The following is a 20,946-nucleotide window of genomic DNA, read 5'->3' on the forward strand; positions in this document are numbered from 1 at the left end:
CACAGTTTGGGGTCAGTAATATTTTTTGTGAGAGAAATAATATGTGACCCTGGAGCACAAAACCAGTCTTAAGTCGCTGGGGTATATTTGTAGCAATAGCCAAAAATACATTGTATGGGTCAAAATTACAGATTTTTCTTTTATGCCAAAAATCATTAGGATATTAAGTAAAGATCATGTTCCATGAAGATATTTAGTAAATTTCCTACTGTACATAAATTAAAACGTAATATTTGATTAGTAATATGCATTGCTAAGAACTTCATTTGGACAGCTTTAAAGACGATTTTCTCAATATTTAGATTTTTTTGCACCCTCAGATTCCAGATTTTCTTATAGTTGTATCTCGCACAAATATTGTTCTATCCTGACAAACCATACATCAATGGAAAGCTTATTTATTCAGCTTCCATATGAGGTATAAATCTCAATTTCAAAAAATTGACCCTTATGACTGGTTTTGTGCTCCAGGGTCACATATGTTTATTTAGCAAGGACGCATTAATTTGATCAAAAGTGACAGTAAAGATTATGTATAATGTTACAAAAGATTTCTACTTTCTCAATTTGTTTTTACTTTCTATTCATCAAAGAATCTTGTATCAATGTTTCCACAAAAGTGTTGAGCAACACAACTGTTTTCAACATAAAAATGTTTTTGATCATACGAGCAAATCAGCATATAAAAGAATGATTTCAGAAGAATCGTGTGACACTAAAACGAAGTAAATACATTTTTGCCATTATAGTAATTAAAAGCAAAAAACAGTGCTTTTTTAATGTGGTAATACATTTTCATAACATTACTGTTCTTGGTATATTTTTGATCAAATGCAGCCTTGGTGAGCACAAGAGTCTTTTTTTAAAATCTTACTGACCCCAAACTTCTGAATGTTTGGGTAATTCTGAACTATTCGGAATGCAAGAAGTGTTATTATACTGAGAGCAAGTACGTGAGACTAGACATGTTTATGAGGAACTCAGAAAAGTGTGTGAAAAGGCACGATGCTTTCTTTGGAAATGTATCATGGGGTATTGCTCAAGTGAAAAGGTAGGTGGATGCCAGGGGCGAGTTTCCACTCAGCTTGACGACTTTGTTTAGCTCAGGGTTTGAGTGACAGGTGTCTGTCATACGGGCACACCAACACTGACCGCAGGACCACTTGTCCTTCTTTTCTATTGTTTTGATAGTATTTTGGCCTCCTCAAAAACAGTTGAATGGCTCAAATATGATCTCAAATAGCTGCTAGTTTTTGTTTCGGCAGCTAAGAATCAGTATTGTACCAAAGATTGAGAAATGTCTCAGAGAAATGTCAGAGTAAGTCTAGTTGAGAACCCTGGGATAAGCAAAAGAATACGAGCCAATAGGTTAGATACACAATATATAATTATGTTTATGTATCTTGACATGAGACTTGCAGTGCAAAGTCCAGTGTATCAAATATTTTCAAATAAAACAATATGCACAAAACCACGTATTTAATGTAAAGTGTGCTTGTTTTTAATCTTGAATATATGGTATAGCTTTTAGTGTCCTCTAATACCTGTTTTATGTGTTTGTTGATGATTCTTGCTAACAGTGTGTTTCTCACCATCTGTCTTTGTCTGTTTGGAGTCAGTCTAAGCCAGTCACAGTACTAACACAGCTTTTCTCTGTGAATACACACCATTGTGGCATCAAGGAAAGGATCGACTGAATTTATAGCACTTCCTCCCCCTCTTCTCTCTGTGCAGTGAAATATAGTGCAAAGCGAAACATTATGTTCAGGCAGGAATAAAGAAATGACTTATGTGAAGTCTAAGATGTACATTACTGCACTGCATTTTTTCCGGCATTTACTGCAAGCATTCGGCTGTCAGCGTTCCCCAGGTCTGTTCACCATCATGAAAGTAAAAGTGTTTTTCCGGTGTATGTTGTTAGACCAGTTGTGACCGAGAAGGAATGCATTTCTTTCGACTTAATGTATTTGTCGTGCAGTAGTGCTGCAGGCAAAAACACCAAATGTGTGAATTAGAATGACAGGTTTGTTCTTTGTATTTCTTCATCAGTTTTTTCGTTAATATTAACCAGATTAACAATTTTATTTTTATCACAAAATACCATAGATATTACATGCATAATATTTGAAATGTACAATTTAGCAGGTTAATTGTCATTTTTAATTGCATTTTTTTTTTTTTAATTTTATTTGTCCTTTCAGTAGCTTAGTTTTAATAGAGTTCAGTAGTCACTGTATAAAATGGAAGCTAGTGTTACCTAGTTTAAGTTTAGTTTTCCAGTATATGTAGTTTTAGTTTTAGTTTTAGTATTTTAGGGCTGCCAAAGTTAATACATAATACTGATAACATTTAAACCATTTTCAGGGCTCGATATCTGAAATCTACCAACATTTTCATGTGTAATGAGGGCATGCTATAAACATATACAATACAAAAACAAACTATTTATTTATATATGTGACCCTGGAGCACAAAACCAGTCTTAAGTCGCTGGGGTATATTTGTAGCAATAGCCAAAAATACATTGTATGGGTCAAAATTATAGATTTTTTTATGCCAAAAATCATTAGGATATTAAGTAAAGATCATGTTCCATTAAGATATTTTGTAAATTTCCTACTGTAAATATATCAAAACTTTATTGATTAGTAATATGCATTGCTAAGAACTTCATTTGGACAACTTTAAAGGCAATTTTCTCAATATTTAGATTTTTTTTGCACCCTCAGATTCCAGATTTTCAAATAGTTGTATCTCGACCAAATATCGTCCTATCCTAACAAACCATACATCAATGGAAAGCTTATTTATTCAGCTTTCAGATGATGTATAAATCTCAATTTCGAAAAATGTAACCCTTATGACTGGTTTTGTGATCCAGGGTCACAATTAAGTTAGTTATTTTATTTTAAGTCGTTTATTTTGTATTTGATTTTTTGTTTCCGTTATTTTGGGGTCATGCATTTTATTATAGAATTTGTCTTTCGTTTTTTTCCAAAAACATTTTTATTTAATGAAAATGTTGTCATTTATTTTTTGTGTTAAGTTTTAAAGGAATAGTTCACCCCAAAAAGGAAAATTCTGAAATTGTCATCAAAACACAAATGAAGATAATTTGAAGAAGAACCAACCAGTTGTCCCCAATGACTTCCATAGCAGGGAAAGAAATACTATGGAAGTCAATGGGGGCCATCAACTGTTTGACTTCCAGCATTCTTTAAAATATCTTATGTTCAACATAAGAAAGAACCTTACAGGTTTGAAACGACATGAGGGTGAGTAAATGATTCGTTTTTGGGTGAACTATCCCTTTAATTTCATTTTGGTTAAGAACTCTTGGGCTCAAAGCATTTGCACAACAGCATTTGAAGCACAACAAATGTCTCTTGTCAGCTTAGCAGAGCACCTGGCTGGATTTTTTTGGCAACATTTGCTTGTGTCCTGGACTTGCTAGTTGTTGTGTTAGCTATGATTGCCACATCATTTAAATTTGTATTCCTCAGATTCTATTACACACAGTAAGATTCACAACCAGCGTAAACACTCACAAACGGAGTTTGGCAGATTAGTGCAGTCTCAGAGTCTGCTTGTGGCTTTGTCTTGGCTGATGATCAGTCGGTGGAAACAGCATTAGGATTCTGCTGTTCGCTCCTGCCTCATTACGCTGGAGACATGAATCAGCTGTTTGACTCCTCTCAAACCTGAGAGAGCGAAACAGAGCGTGCCAATAAACAGAAGAGACTGACTAACTCAAAAAATGAGGAAGATTTCAAGAGAGAACACCTGGAAATCTCTATGGAAAAGCTTCTCATACACTAACATACTTTCCTCTTTGAACTTTTCACCTCTCTTGAATGTTTGGTCTCAGACAGACATTCCCCAGTTACCGGGGCTGAGGCAACCACAGTCACCGCTGCAGATATTTATTAGCGGATCGTAATGACGGCCCTCCATGTTAGTCCTGACACTAAACACACTAAACAGCATAAATTACAGCTGGCCTTACAGTGGAAGCACTCTTTCAGAAACACGGTGCGATAAAAGGGTCATTTGTATTCTAGTCGCCCTGTCAAGTCTAACCACCCAACTTGGTCATTTAAGTCAGAATCAACATGAGTTTTTTTTCTGATGCCTAGTTTGTTCACAGTTATTATCAGAACTTTTATCAGACTTCTAGTCTGAATCTTTCTGATATGTGACCCTGGAGCACAAAACCAGTCATAAGTCGCACAGTTATATTTGTAGCAATATCCAAAAATACATTGTATGAGTCACAATGATCGATTTTTATTTTATGCCAAAAATCATTAGGATATTAAGTAAAGATCATGTTCCATGAAGATATTTAGTAAATTTCCTACTGTAAATATATCAAAACTTGATTTTTGGTTAGTAATATGCACTGCTAAGTACTTCATTTAGACAAATTTAAAGGCGATTTTCTCAATATTTTTATTATTATTATTATATATATATATATATATATATATATTTTTTTTTTTTTTTTGCACCCTCAGATTCCAGATCTTCAAATAGTTGTATCTCGGCCAAATATTGTCCTATCCTAACATCAATGAAAAGCTTATTTATTCAACTTTCAGATGATGTATAACTCTCAATTAAAAAAAAAAATTACTCTTATACTGGTTTTGTGGTCCAGGGTCACATATGTATTTTTTGTAACACTTTAGGGACCAATTCTCCCAATTAACTAGTTGCTTATTAGCATTCATATTACAAGCATATTGGCTGTTTATTAATACTTATAAAGCACATATTAAGGCCTTATTCTGCATGATCAAATTTTAGATCCCTTAAACCTATATTATACCTAGACTTAACAACTACACTCTTAAAAATAAAGGTTCCAAAAGGGTGTTTTTGCAGCAATGCCATAGAAGAACAATTATTAGTTCCCAAAAGAACCTTTCGGTGAAGAACATTTAAAAAACCATTTTGAAGAACATTTAAAAAATCTAAAGAACCTTTTCTGCATTTGAAAGGTTCCATTATGTTCAAGGTTCTTCATAGAACCCCTGATGCCAATAAAGAACCTTTATTTTTAAGAGTGTAACTATTAATAAGCAGCAAATCAGGAGTTTATTGAGGCAAAAGTCATAGTTAATCGTTAGTTAATGGTGAGAATTGTTTTTTTGTTTTGTTTCACACACCTGAAGCAATACGTTTAACTGTCTCAACAGCAAAAAATAAGCAACACATTAAGTGGAAATCATTCACGCAGACAAATATTTATCGCAATTTTTTTTATTGAGTTTTGTAAGTGCCCATGCTTACTACATTTTCTCTATATACTGATTAGTGTTTACATTTTAAATTTGCCGATCAATAACTGAGAAATGATTCTTCATGCATAACAAGGCTATTTGTAGATTGGACAGAGAGACGTTCAGCCGCACAAGTCATGATCGCAGCAGTGGATGTTCTCCCCAGGTGTGCAGGACTCCTCACATGTGCGGGACAAAGAATGTGCTGGAAAAAGACATTCATATTTTAAATACATCATTTATATATGTATAGAATTATATGTGCACACAAAAAGGTACAAAAGCTGTCAGCTTATTTAGTACCTAAAAGTATAAACACACAGTATATGTAAAAATAGTATATACAAATAAAATACACTATAATCTAAAGTAGCCAATCATATTAAATACTATTTAATATAATATGTAACAATATTTAATAATAATTTTTAAGACATTTTTAACAGTGTATATGTGGCCTGCCATTGTTTTAAGCTACAATCAATCTGCATCTAAACAAGCCTCACTTATTTTAAAGAGGCACAGAGCTGTAGTTTTGCATAATAGTGACAGGATGAGGACATGTCTCGGCACGTACCGGTGGCCTCGGTCTTGCAGAAGCTGGCAGACGGGGGGCATTCGGTTCTGACCTTGCAGTCGTCGCCCACACAGGTGAAGCACTGGAGGGAGTGCACTGCACAGAGAATGACAGACAAACCACCACAAACAAATCATGAGCTACTGTGACACATACATGCTACTGTTGATGCATTCGAACTTTTTCGGTGCAATTATGTTTAGCACAGTCATTTCAGGCAATATTACCATCCCTACTTCTCTCCTCATAGTTCTGAATTCCAATCCAATCATCAGTAGTATAAATCTCAGGCAGGCCTCTGCGGTATCTGAAATTCAGCAGTTAGAGATGTTAACTCACCAGTAGTGCTGCAAACGAGCATCAGGACAAGAACGCAGACCAGAGCCTTCATGGTTTCAGCTTTAGCAAACACCTTTTGATGCAACAATACACAGCGTGTTCGAGAATGTCTGGAAAACTGCAGGAGTGTCTGGTTATATAGTCTGCTTGCTAAAGTGAAACAGGTTATGTTGAGAGTACGGCATGATGGGTATGTTGCAGTACAGGTTGGGATAGTTAAATTCCTTGGGCCTAAATTATTGTTATTGGTTAGAAATTATATTAAATATCTGGTGCCTAAACGCCAATTTTTCATATTCAAGTTTTAAGTATTTTTAATGAAAATCTGGGGGGAAAAAGACAAACACTATTGAAAAACAGTCCTCTAAAATAATCAAATATCTGCCATATTCAGCATTTTATTGCCGCAGCAATAGAGAGACACAAGAAACTGTCCTGAGGTGTTTTTCATTCTGAAAACTAAAATATTCTTTAGATGTTTTGTCAGATGAGGCAACTATGTGCCACGTACTGTATGTACAGTTTTTTCCTCGGGCAAAATTACGCAGTATATGAGTCTTAAGCCCTGTAGAAAAACAATCGAGCTGGAGGAGGAAATATTTCCAATCCATCATCAACGATATTTGTGTCTGCTGTACTTGTAATGGCGCTACAGTTCACTAAAATAAAACTGATCTGAAAAGCCTTTTTTCTAAGTTGATTAAAATGTTTGTATGTGTGCATAAATTATTTGATGTAAGGTTCAATATTAAATTATAATGCTCTTAACTGTCAGCAGATTTCAAACAGATCATTAATTTATGTAAAATGCTTTTGAGTTCACATGTTCAGAAATTTTGAAAGTAAACAGGTTTGGCTTGTTATGGAACTCAGGGCAAGAATGAGGAAAAAAGAAATATATTATTACATTTCTACATTCCAGCTCTTATATGCAAATATGACATGTATCTCTATCTTCACAGTTGTTATATATATATATTGTATATTACATATTTATACTATATAATAATATTTTGGTAACACTTTATTTAAACAGTTATTTTAAATTGTAATAATATTTCTCAATATTACTATTTACTGTATTTTAAATCAAATTAATGCATCCTTACCATTAGCGTGAGCATAGCATAAGAGACTTATTTCAAAAATTGTGTTGATACTGACTTTTGTAATGTAGTATACAAAAAAAGCATGCTAGATATAGTAATATAATGCTTTCTAAATATACATTTACTTGGCAAAGGTTGTTTACAGTTTCATAAATTAATAGGTGTCACAGCTGAACCACTGACACATCTTACCCCATTCTTATATGTTGAATTTATGCCCCATAATTAACCTCTAATATCTTCCCCACTTTTCCCAATCAACCATCCATCATAGCCTGCATTCCCACTGGCTCTGACCGTCCATCCATAACAATCCTGCAGTCTGCTGGTCATCAGTGTTGGCTGCTGATGAGCTCATCTCCTACAAATCTGATTGGTGGGTGTGTTGTTTTCTGTCTGGCTGCGAGTCTAGTGCCCCAGTGTCTCCCTGGCCTTGATACACTCCTCTACTACTTTGTAGACTGCTGATGAGGCATGAGCCAAACCATTTATCAAAACCAGCTGTCCTTTATCTCTTGCATTTCAGCAATATATAGAATAAATATAATATATTTATACTCATTTTATAAGTTTATTTGCTAAATGTTTGCGCTACACTGATAATTTCCCACATCTGTCAAATAAGCTTTTCAAGGCAAGATTTTCAGTAAATACTGACTCAGATTTCTTTGAGTTTCAAAGTCTTAGAATACAGCAGATGAGATATATTGTCAACTTTCATGATGCTTTGACCAGTGTTATTTTAGTATTATTTATGTACAATTATAGTATTTATTAATCATTTGAAATAGCTTTTTTTAGCTTTAGTAATTTTATGTAATTAATTTATCCTTTTTGTTAGCTTAAAATTCTTAAATTGTTCTATTTAGCTTAAATTAATTTTTATTTTAGTTTTAGTTGTAGTAGTTTTACTTAAACATTTTATACATATTTAAATATATATTTATATTTATTTATTTATTTTGATCTTATTTCAATTTACAAGAATGATTTTTAATAGTTTTATTTAACAACAACACTGACTTTGAGTGCTTTTTTTTGGAGCTTCCATTTACATTTTTACAGGCATTTTTCTAACTATCGTCTTTTGTGTGACATGAAGGTGAGTAAATGATGACTTAAATTTCGTTTTGAGTGAACTATTCCTTTAGTAGTTTACCAGAGTGAGTTGTATAAAGTTAAATGAGTCAGATCTTCTGGTTACTTGATTTTTCTGGTAAACAGATATGAATCAGTGGTGTTGAAAAGCGTGTGTGATGTTCCCAGATCAGCACAAAAGAGAGCGGCAGACTCCTTTTATAACGAAAAGTTACGTAATCACCCCAGTGTTCCATGACATAATTAAAATCCCTCTTGGAACGACAGGAAAAACTCTGACCGAGTAGCAGAGGAACTCCAAATTAACTCAGAAAAGGTACAAAGCTTCACAGTGAGTTGTATAAAGTTAAATGAGTCAGATCTTCTGGTTACTTGATTTTTCTGGTAAACAGATATGAATCAGTGGTGTTGAAAAGCGTGTGTGATGTTCCCAGATCAGCACAAAAGAGAGCGGCAGACTCCTTTTATAACGAAAAGTTATGTAATCACCCCAGTGTTCCATGACATAATTAAAATCCCTCTTGGAACGACAGGAAAAACTCTGACCGAGTAGCAGAGGAACTCCAAATTAACTCAGAAAAGGTACAAAGCTTCACTTTTTCATGGGGTGAGACAGAACAGTCAGATATCAGTGCCATTACAGTCTGTCTCGGTGTGTATGTGTTCCAGCAGTGGCATGAATAGGATTTTCTCTGACTGACTGTGTGCACCCCACACCAGAGACACATACAGAATAGAGTGAAAAGAGGCAGTCAGGAGACTGGGCGGACAAGCACAAACAATTCCGGGCTCACATACACACCCCCTGGCCTTTGCCCTCCCCATTGGACCCCCTCTCTCTCCCCCCGCCTTCTCTATAAAAGCCCAAAGTTCACCCATACTCGATCTCATTTTCCTCTGGCATGGAGACCCAGCGAGCTTTCTCGTCCTACCGAAAGCGTTTCGGGACTTCGGGTGGCTCCCCGTCCGTGGGGGTCACCAGCCGCCTCAGCATGGGCCGCCTGTCCCTCCACAGCAGCCCGCGCCACCTCACCTCCAGCCCCATCACCCTGTCCACCTCGCGCCTGTCCCTGGGTGGAGAGCGGCTGGACTTCTCTGCGGACTCCCTGCTGAAGGTCCAGTACCGGGAGACACGCACCAATGAGAAAGTGGAGATGATGGGGCTGAACGACCGCTTCGCCAGCTACATCGAGAAAGTGCGCTTCCTGGAGCAGCAGAACAAGATGCTGGTGGCGGAACTGAACCAGCTAAGAGGGAAGGAGCCCAGCCGTCTGGGGGACATCTACCAGGAGGAGCTGAGGGAGCTCCGCAGGCAGGTGGACGGCCTCAGTGCTGGTAAAGCCAGACTGGAGATTGACAGAGACAACCTGGCCTCAGACCTGGCTACTCTTAAACAGAGGTAAGGACAGATGTGTTGTGCCCCTTTAAAGTGCCCTCCCAGAGTTTTGAGCCAGGTGGATGTTGAATGGAATTTTCCAAAATAAATAAATAAATAAAAATTATAATATAATATAATATATGATTTATTTGTATCTTGCAGCTTGTTTGTCTAAAATGTGTTTCAGACTAGGGTTCAGGTTCAGGGTACTTTAAGGGTTATATACTATATTATATAATATATAAATATATTTAATAAAATATAAAAATGGTCAAATGAATGATTATCGATTTATATTTTTCACAAAATATTTTGTATGTATCTTGCAGATATTTTATAATTATAAGGATAAATATATAGATAGATAGATAGATAGATAGATAGATAGATAGATCTAAATTAAGACATTAATATTTAGATAAAAATTAAGACAAAAATATAGATCTATTTTATAGTTTAAAATTTGTAAAATATTGTACAAATATAAACATGATACAAATGCATAGAATTTTGCAAAAACAAAATTATTTTATATTGTTTTTATTTTAGTCTGCACAAGAAGAATATATGCAGAGCAAGACTGTGTGGTTAGAAACTTTTTAGTTTTTATTTAAAATTGCATAAACCTTGATCTTTAAAGTAACTTCTGTTGACATTACATTTATACAATTGGCAGACACGTCTATTTAAAGCGACTTGCACTGCATTCAAAAAATGCACTTGCACTGCATACAAAAGTGAGATCATTTATCAGTTCCCTTTCAAAAATGAAAAGAAACCCAGTGAGAAACCAAAACCACCTTGATTTATTGGTGTCGTGATGAAAGCAACTGGCAACACAAAGTTAGAATCACTATAACCAACGTGTCAAAGTAAAATACAGCGTAAAAAAGGGTGTACTTGTGTATGAGTAGATGTGCATAGCTGGAGTCGAGGTATCATACATTCCAGGACACACCAACAAGAAAGCTAAGAGCAACAGGAGAACAATGTCACAAAAAAGGTCAATAGCCATATCCAAGAAATGCCATCCTGCCCTTAAGAACAGCTTTCAAACGGGTAAAGAATCTCTTAAGAACTGCAACACCTCTGGCATTTTTCCACATCAGTACTATTGCCACAACTTCAATGTTACTATGTGAATTTATAGCACCCCAACTCTGTTTTCAATGAGAGGCTCCCCATTTCTTACTCTCATTCGATCCCATGCTGCCTCTCTTTTCATTCACTGAGTGGTATGGGGGCAGGGAGGGGCACAATACCTCGGTACAGCTTCCACAAAGGCTGAACACTCCCAGTTCAGATATCCTGTTGTTAGAGAAGGACCACATTTTTAGCCTAATTCCAAACCTTCATAACTTTACACTGACTGGAATCAGTAGCAACCGGCGTGTTTCCCATACCAGATCATTCAGAGACCACATTTTATTCAAGATACAAAGCGATAACATTTATAAGAATCTCTTAAAACAAAACTGACAGGAAAATGCATATATTTTTTCAGTTACTAAACTTTATTTTATATAATGCAATTTTCTATTTAATTCACTGTTAATATCTATTGAAACATTTGTAACATTTATGTGAAATAAAACTGAAATCAGAAACCATGATAACAAAGTCAGTAACAAAAAGTAAAGTTGCATTAGGACTAAGCTGTGAATACAAATTCAAAGTGATTATTTTTGATGTACATGCATTGCCTTTATTTGCATGCTCAAAACTAGACACTGTTTGTTTGGAATTGTTGATATTGATGGATATTAGGTGTAGCTGCTCTGTTTAGAAGGGTGTGTATGAAAGGCAGTGCATCTACTCCACCCCGTGGGAAAGAGCAGTAGCTGCAGTGTGTGTGTATGTGTGTGTGTGTGTGTGTGTGAGCAGTTAATGATGCATGAGTGATCCATTGAACCCTGTCCAGCCCCCTGCTGCAGGTCTCACCACACCATCATAGGTCACCTCCACCGTGAGCCTTTCATTACAATTGTCAAAACTGATTTTTCATAAGTAACTATTTAGGATACACTTTGAGGGCAGGGATCACAGATAATATATTTTGACGTTATGGGGAGTCAGGCCTATAACCACTTGACTATAGACATGTCCTACCTGTATAAATATGTATATGTATAATATAAATACCTTTATAATGCAGTCTCTAATGCTGCTTTTATTAGATCAAAAAACTTTAAAAGTAAAAACAGTCATTTGAAATACTCTTACAATTTAAACATTTTAATGTGCATACATTTTAAAATGTAACGTATTCCTGCGATGAGAAAGCTGCATTTTCAGCATCATTACGCCAGTCTTCAGTGTCACATGATTCTTTGGAAATAGGGTTGCAAAGGGATGGAACATTTCTGGTAAATTTACAGAAACTTTCCAAAAGCTCCCGAAAGGTTCCCAAAAATCCTGGAATGTTACCGAAATTTACTGAAAATTTTCCACTTTTTGCAACCCGATTCAGAAATCATTCTAATATGCTGATTTGATGCTTAAGAAACATTTCTTATCAATGTTGAAAACAGTTGTGCTGCTTAATATTCTTGCTGAAACAGTGATAAATAGTTTTTCAGGACTCTTTGATGAAAAGAAAGTTCGAAAGAACAACATGTAAAAGTAAAAGTCTTTACTGTCACTTTTGATCAATTTAACATCCTTGCTGAATAAAAAATATAAATTTCTATCAAAAAGTAATACAAACAGTGAAACTACAGTATATATATATATATATATATATATATATATATATATATATATGTGTGTGTGTGTGTGTGTGTTTGTATAAATGAATGCTTCAAAACAAAACAAACAATAACAACAAACAATAAACATTATGACTTCCTAAATACATTTTCAAGAGGGGATATACTCTGGGAGTTCTTTGGGTCCCGCAAATCTTGAATATGTGGACTACTATTGGTTGTAGAAATTAGGGTTGAATCCTTCTTTTTAGATATGTTTTCTTATCCGTCCTCCAGATTTCAAGATGAAAACGCCCAACGGCAAGCAGCAGAAAACAACCTCAACACCTTCAGACAAGTACGGAGCACTCCATTCCCGTCGCATTCATCGATCATGAATAAGTTATCATATTGCTGCCATGAATTTCACTTTTGATTCCAGGATGTGGATGAAGCAGCTCTGAACCGCGTACAGCTGGAGAGGAAGATTGATGCTCTACAGGATGAGATCAATTTCCTGAAGAAGGTCCATGAGGAGGTGTGTTATCCCTCCCACTCACTCCACACTACCTCCATCTGTTCACTTCATCCCTGTCTCCTTTCATTTTACTCCAACTGGCATCAAATCTGTTAATATAACCTGGCTATATGTAGCTATATCAGATTCTGATGTCTTTATCTGCCCAAACAGATTACATTTTAAGTCCTAAAGATCAGATTAAATCAGACGCCATTATATTCACCTGTAAACTTCTCTCTCTTTCACCCTTCTTCCGTGTTCGGTGTAGGAGATGAGGGAGCTGCAGGAGCAGCTGATAGCCCAACAGGTTCATGTGGATCTGGATGTGTCTAAGCCAGACTTAACCACTGCCCTGAAGGAGATCAGAGCTCAGTTTGAGGCCACGGCCACCAACAATATGCAGGAGACTGAGGAGTGGTATCGCTCGAAGGTTATATAAACACACACACACACACACACACACGTATTCTCTTTAGTGGATTTCTCTATTAGAAGATTTGAAGTGCAACATTTTGTTTGTAATATAATATAATAAAATGTTTCTACACTTTTTTAAATAATAAATAAATAATAATTATTATTATTTATTCCATTAGTTTGCTGATCTGACTGATGCAGCCAACCGTAATTCAGAAGCTCTAAGACAAGCTAAGCAGGAGGCCAATGAGTATCGTCGACAGATTCAGGGCCTGACCTGTGACCTGGAATCTCTTCGTGGATCTGTAAGTATTCACCAAAAACGTATTCAGAACAACAACGACAACGACAAATTCAGCCATGATTGTAGAGCGCAGTACTTGACAGCAAAGTCATCATCCTCTCAAAACCATTTCAAACTTCTCACTCTGTCTTTAAGAACGAGTCCATGGAGCGTCAGCTGCGGGAGATGGAAGAACGTTTCGCCATTGAGTCAGCCGGTTACCAGGACACTGTGGCCCATCTGGAGGATGAGATCCACATGCTGAAGGAGGAGATGGCAAGACACTTGCAGGAGTACCAGGATCTGCTCAATGTAAAACTGGCTCTGGATATTGAAATTGCCACCTACAGGAAGCTGCTCGAAGGAGAAGAAAGCAGGTGATGACTGATGAGAGGAGAGAAATGGCATCAACCACAATAATTTGAGTAATTAATTCAAATATGCATAAATTAATATCTTCCACCTCTTCTAGAATCACTGTTCCGGTGCAGAACTTCACCAACTTACAGTTTAGAGGTGAGTGACTCATCATCCAGTTGTTGATTTCTGCTTGAATTAAATGTATCTATTTAATCATTTGTGTGTGTGTGTTTTGTTAGACACCAGCTTGGACACTAAGCTGACTCCTGAGGCGCATGTGAAGAGGAGCATAGTTGTGCGAACCGTTGAGACTCGTGATGGAGAGGTAAACACTAGGAGGCGCTCTTCATCAATCTTTAAAAATTAAATTAAAAAAATTCATAAAATAAAAAATTGACACCCAATTTATATGAATACACACCTACTTCATCATCAGCGGTTGGCAACATTTTCTTTTCCAACAATCTCACAAAATAATTAAAGGATCAATTCTTTCATTCATTTTATTAATTGATTCATTCATTCTTTCATCCATTGCATTAAAGCAGAAATGCCCACAATTTTGGGCCAAAAATCAAACTTGATTGGGGACCATGGGCCAAAAGTAAATGCTGCATTACATCCCAAACTGCATTATTTTAGTAACACTTTACAATAAGGTCCCATTAATGGTAGTTAATAAAAATATTAAATAAAAACTATTCATTGTTAGTTCATGTTAATCCATTAAATAATATTAACAGAAATTTTTTTTAATTTTAATATTGTATTTGTATATGTTGAAATTAACATTAACTAAGATTAATACATGGTTTGGAAGTATTTTTTGTGAGTTCACGACGTTAAAGGGATAGTTCACCCAAAAATGAAAGTTCTGTTATTAATTCCTCACCCTCATGTCGTTCCAAACACATAAGACCTTTGTTTATCTTTGGAACACAAATTAAGATTTTTTTGATCAAATCCAAGAGCTTTCTGACCCTGCATAGATGTGTCGTGTACTCTTGTGAATGCGCATCGATTGACATGGAAGAGAAAAAATTGTTGAATAAAATCAGAATTTTTGTTTTCTTTGGGCACCAAAAGTATTCTCGTAGCTTCATAAAATTACAGTTGAACCACTGATGTCACATGGACTATTTTAATGACGTCCTTACTGCCTTTCTGGGCCTTGAACGTGTCAGTTGCTGTCTATGCAGAGTCAGAAAGCTCTCGGATTTCATCAAAAATATCTTAATTTGTGGTCCGAAGATGAATGAAGGTCTTATGGGTTTGGAACGACATGCGGGTAAGTAAGTAATGACAAAATGTTAATTTTTTGGTAAACTGTCCCTTTAACTACTGCAGTTAACTAATGCTAACACATTTTGTAAAGTGTAACCATTTTTTTCTAACCAATTTCACAATTCCAACCAGATTTCAATGCAATGCAATGCAAAAAAAGGATGAATTAGAAATATGCTTTCCCCCACGTCTATGGCATGGCGGGCCGAATGAAAGGCCATTAACTGATTTATACTTAGCCAACTATAGCCTTGGGCATCTCTGCATTACAGATTTGTTTATTTATCTTTTTATTTCTTCATTGTTTTCTGTTTGAACTAAAACTAACCTATGCAATCTCTCTTTCAAAGATCATTAAGGAGTCCACCACGGAGAGAAAGGATCTGCCGTAATCACTCTCAGACACTGGATCGGATGCAGCTGAAGAGTTCATCACTAATGCTTCTGGATGCTGTGATTAAACACGTGATTTCTTGCCCTGCTTATATTCTCTGCTAGTCTATATAGGTCCTGGGAATTATATTCAGTTATATTAGCCACTATAAGCAATAATCAACTGCGTTTTGATCTCTTTCTCTCCCTGGGATTCTCTCTTTATCTGTCTTTATTTGTGGCAAAGAGTCTTTGCATGATATTAGACTAGTTTATCGCCGATTGTGCCATAAAAAGTCATGGTTGGACAGATGAAAGTAGAAAGCAGAACAAGATGTAGCTAGCGGTCAGAGCGGGTGCGTGGGGAATATAGTTTTTTGTCAAGCACAAACTGTAGAGAATACATTCTGAAATGTATTGTAGTCTTTAAGTACTAGATGAAGAAGAGCAGGATTGGAAGTTTTTGAATCTAAATGGTCAGTGTTAATGTATGGCAGAAGGAAACTATAACAGAAAGGTCTTTCTGATGGTTTTAAAGGAATGATGGATTTTTTTCAGCGGTGCTATATGAACATTTTACCCCACATTTTCTCTCTTTCACTTTAAGTTTTTGCACAGTAGCTAACTAAAGCATCTCTATGGACCCAGGTTTAAATGCTTTAAAATGCTTGTTGACTGTTAACTGACCTGTAGAAAACATATTAATAGTAAATTTTAATCAACAAAAAACAATATCTTACTGAACGCATTTAGTAAACATCTGACATATTGTCTTAAGGTGCAGTCTTATCTACCATTGATCGATGACATTCTGGCGAATTCCAATCATCTCATTAGGAATTTGTGTGATCTGGAGTTTCCCATGCAGATTGCGCTCATGTTCAAGTTTGCATCATGAAACGGGAAGCTGCTTGGTTTGAAAGTGACTTCTGTTTGACCTTCATACATCTCCAAACTATTGAAAATAGACATTTTTGCATGCAAAATGTAGCTGCAATTTGGCTAATGTGACTGTGCATTTACTAAAAACTCATACTGTCAGGTAATACTCAACTATGTTTTCAGCTGAGGAGGGCTAACTTTCACACTACTGCTGCATACTGAATTGGACGTCACTTTATTGTGTTGTTTAATATTGATACTAATAAATTATTTTTATTTGGTAGCGTGTGTTCTGTTTATGAGCTTATCCACCTTATTTTGCAATTCGGGAGAAAGCTATTTTCTGTGAATATGCGAGACCTCCGATTGGAAGGATGACGACTAAAAGAATAGCAAAATGCAGCAAACAGTAAAACTTTTTGTGCTACAAACCAGTGTGTTTATGATTACAATAATAAAGTTTGCAATATGAAGCAACATAACTGTTTTTGTAAGGCTAAAATAAGTAAAAAACAGATGGTACAGGAAGCACATTCAAGTTACAAATGGCCACATCCACTCTTGTTAAAAATAAGGTGGACAAAAGAGGACTTCTCAACACAAGCACATCGGCATTGCAGCTGGTGCATTCTGACTTAGAAGTGACAGTGATCTTCTGTCACATGTGATGTGAACATGTCAAGGGGGCAGAAGGTTTGAGTGACAGGTATGTGTGACAGGGTCACAGATAGGGTGCGGATCTCATGCTTGGTTAGAGGGAATTACACACACTGTCTTTGTCAGGGTATGTTGACAGGGCAGATAAGTTACTGTAGAACTAGGTTTGCTCCTATATAAGGTTTCTATGCCCTGGATATCAAGATAATGAATCCCTCCTAGGTAGAGCAAGTGTAATGAAATTCAAAGACAAAGAACATTCTCACCCTGAAATCTTTTCACAGGTTTACAAAAGTGAAATCTCTCACTCTCAAGTACATAACGACATCTTAGGGACCCGTGTAAAGTCACACACTCATTCTAAGTCTAAATAGGGCAGTATGATATGTATAATAGTGGCAGAAGTGAGAATTTATATTATAAATACTACACTTATTTCATTACTTCCAATATCATTGAATATTCAGGGGTCAAATGATTCTTAATGATGTGCAAATGTAGGCAATGAGATTACAATGCAAGGTGATAGCATTCTGAACAAAGCATTCTGTACAGAAATGGCTCTTCTAACATGAAAAAATAACACTTTAACATTGCATTCTTTTTGTCGTCAAGCTGCATTGGGTAAGCTAACTTATCTAATGGTAACCTATAAAAATTAGATGCATCGACATGGAACTTGAAGTTCAGTATGTGGGTCAAAGTCATGTTGATTCAGTAGCCGATCTGAAAGTCTGTCTTTTTAAACGCTTCATTAAAATAACCGTCTAAAAAGAGTAATTCATTTGCAAATTGTGCTGCATAGGCCACACTGTTTATTTGTTTTTGCATGCCACTCTTGTTCCTCTGTTCGAAAGTTGTAGAAACACAATTGTTAGAGCAAATTCAAATGAAAAAATACTATTTGCTATAGTCTCCTATACTATATACCTCTTTAGAAGTTAATACTGCTATAATTTACTTTCACATTCCAAACTCAGAAATGCAAAAAGGGCACATTCTCACACTTTCTGTGACCCACAGTTTGAAAACCACTGTTCTAAAAGAATGGACAGAAACTGAATTGAATGGTTCAGACCCCATGTGTATATTGAAAACCTAGTACGCTGAGAAATATGACTTTCCACAACATGTCCCTGGCGAAATCTGGGAACATTTTTTGTGTGTGCCAGCTGGGTAGATATACTCAAAAAAACACTGTGCCAACAAATGTCCTAATCAAAACTCATGAAATAAAATGTCATTTCAGAACATCAAACGTTGAGGTCACTAAAACATTTCACAGCAATGCTAGACATTCACGGAGGGGGCATTGAGTTGACAGAACTTGGCTTGAGTGAAGAAATTGGGGCATATTGGATGAGTCATTTGGAGCGTGGCAACTCTGGAACAAGGGCAACTGAGAGACATAATTACATGCTGTCCTCACTGATGTACTTTAAAGAAGTGTTAAAGGCTAACAACATCTTAGATATCTGGAAAGGAGTACTTAGAACAATGTGTGATGCATAGTCTGATAGCATCTGGATGTTTAACTGGTTCCAAGTTAAACACTGCACCAAGAAATAAATCATTAGGCAGCTTGACTTATTTCTGGATCCCAGGATAATATGGGCATGAGAAACTCAGTAGAAAGTCCCTGCAGTACACTCTGCAGTACACTCTGCAGTACAAAATAAAGGTTCCACAACGAGGGTTTTGTAAAGATGCGATAGAAGAACCAATTTGGGTTCCTCAAAGAAAATTTCAGTGAACAGTTCTTAAAAGAAATAGAATATAAAGAATATCGGAAAAACCTTTTTCCACTATAAAGAACCTTCTGCGCAATGGAAAGGTTCCATGGATGTTAAATATTCTTCATGGAACCATAGATGCCAGTAAAGAACTATTATAAATATCCCACAAATCCAAGTGATTTCGAATAATCATCAAACATCTGTTCACAGCAAGCTTGAATCTGGTCTGTGAGGGAGCAAGATAAAAACAAATTTCCCAGGATTAATGAAGAGTGAAGGGATAAGTGGAAGACACATCTCTGCCATGCACATCAGACACCAGTGGCACCACTGAAGGCTATGGATAGATATCAGAGAGGTTCTTCGGGCTCTAATCAAACATCTCCTCCTATTTAACCTTAATCTGACCCTCCAGCGCCGCCACCTCTTTACTCGGGCACCCAGAGAATCTGTGCAAAGCACATCACAATCAGCTAAGCCTGTCACACTGAGTCAGACCTCTCCACAACCACCGCATTTCTGTCGGTTCATTCACACACAGCTTGAGACTGCTGTTGCCAGAAGTGAAGCATTTATCTCCTTTTAAAAATGAGAATCACTTAAGTGAGCTTAGTGTGAAAGGTGAGAGAGTAAGAATATTACTGGACGTATTTGATATCAGTAATTGTGGAACATAATTCATGTGAGTCAAAATGCAGCTGTCATTACAAGCAAACAGATTTTTCATAGGATAATAATGTGTGTGAGATCAGATGTTTTTCTCCAAGTCTGTTCTCTCCAGTGTGTATGTATATGGTTCGGAAGAAATCAGTTTTGGGATACTGGAAGTATGTGGGACAGATAAAACACTTCAGTAGTGGTGTTCTCATTTGGCTAGACACCGACGGGGGATTTTCCATTCTGAGATCTTACTGACACCACTAGAGAGGTGACAGAGAGAGAGAGAGAGAGATCACGCTGTTATTTAGGCTGATGAAGAGTGTTTATATTGCAGTTTTTCTATCATACTTCATATGGCAACGCTAAGTAATTTAATGGTGCATATGACTTCAGTGAGCTCATAAAGCTCAATTCATTTTTAATGCACAAAAATGAGTGACAAAATATTGTATGCTTCAAAAAAGATATACAGTATCACCATATAGAAAACCAGTGAGTGATGTTGATTAATGACACAGAAATGTTTTTATTTGTAATAGGCACACTAACTAACAAATAGGTGGATGACTTTTCAAGTCACAATCAATAACCAGACACATACACACTTTTCATCTAGCTACTTTAACTTTGTGTGTGCACAGGATTGAAAGATATCCATGATTAGTTTCTTTTATGTTGGAATTACCTGCTATGTTGTGTTTATGCAGGCTTGTTTAGAATGTAAAACAAGAGACTAATTATATTATAAAGATACTTATAAATTCAACTATAGAAATCCATTGCAAATGATGTATTGTAGGCTATTTGAATTTTTTTCCGCTTATAGGCCTATTTGTCTTTCCAGAAATGGGAGGTGTTGGTAGTGTTATCTGTTTGTATTTTATCTTTGAACCGCTTTAATTTTCTTTTAAATGTACCATGCAATGTGTTCCACTATATCTACTTACTGGACACATTTGATATCATGCCTATATATCATTGCCAGTAAGATTTTTGGAATGGTTTTCCTTCACAGTTTCTTAAAGGGATAGTTCACCCAAAAATGAGAATTCTAAGGTTCTATCTGACCTTATAATTTCAAGGTGGCTGTATATATATGTGACCCTGGACCACAAAACCAGTCATAAGTAGACGGGTATATCTGTAGCAATTATAGCCAACAATACATTGCATGGGTCAAAATTATAAATTTTTCTTTTATGCCAAAAAAACATTAGGATATTAGGTAAAGGTCATGTTATATATATATAGGTAAAGGTCATGTTATATATATATGCTTATATATATATATATATATATATA

At 36.0% G+C, this 20,946-nt stretch overlaps 1 protein-coding gene across 1 annotated transcript; it reads left to right on the plus strand.

Moving 5' to 3' along the window:
* Positions 1–9,272: 9,272 nt before the first annotated feature.
* Positions 9,273–16,868, plus strand: gfap (glial fibrillary acidic protein). The gene is made up of 9 exons (XM_016269130.1): positions 9,273–9,807; positions 12,771–12,831; positions 12,916–13,011; positions 13,262–13,423; positions 13,590–13,715; positions 13,850–14,070; positions 14,166–14,209; positions 14,293–14,378; positions 15,688–16,868. Exons 1-9 carry the CDS (start codon positions 9,311–9,313, stop codon positions 15,727–15,729), a joined length of 1,335 nt encoding a protein of 444 aa, XP_016124616.1. The 5' UTR covers positions 9,273–9,310; the 3' UTR covers positions 15,730–16,868.
* Positions 16,869–20,946: the final 4,078 nt, after the last annotated feature.

Source organism: Sinocyclocheilus grahami, unplaced genomic scaffold (genome assembly GCF_001515645.1).
Source record: "Sinocyclocheilus grahami isolate Dianchi unplaced genomic scaffold, SAMN03320097.WGS_v1.1 scaffold49.1, whole genome shotgun sequence".
Classification (NCBI taxonomy): domain Eukaryota; kingdom Metazoa; phylum Chordata; class Actinopteri; order Cypriniformes; family Cyprinidae; genus Sinocyclocheilus; species Sinocyclocheilus grahami.

Excerpts from the sequence above, each read along its gene's own strand:
- gfap (XM_016269130.1), top strand. The coding sequence starts at position 9,311 with ATGGAGACCCAGCGAGCTTTCTCGTCCTACCGAAAGCGTTTCGGGACT. Across the intron at positions 13,012-13,261 it reads TGAAGAAGGTCCATGAGGAG|GAGATGAGGGAGCTGCAGGA; the intron begins GTGTGTTATCCC and ends TGTTCGGTGTAG. Across the intron at positions 14,210-14,292 it reads CACCAACTTACAGTTTAGAG|ACACCAGCTTGGACACTAAG; the intron begins GTGAGTGACTCA and ends GTGTTTTGTTAG.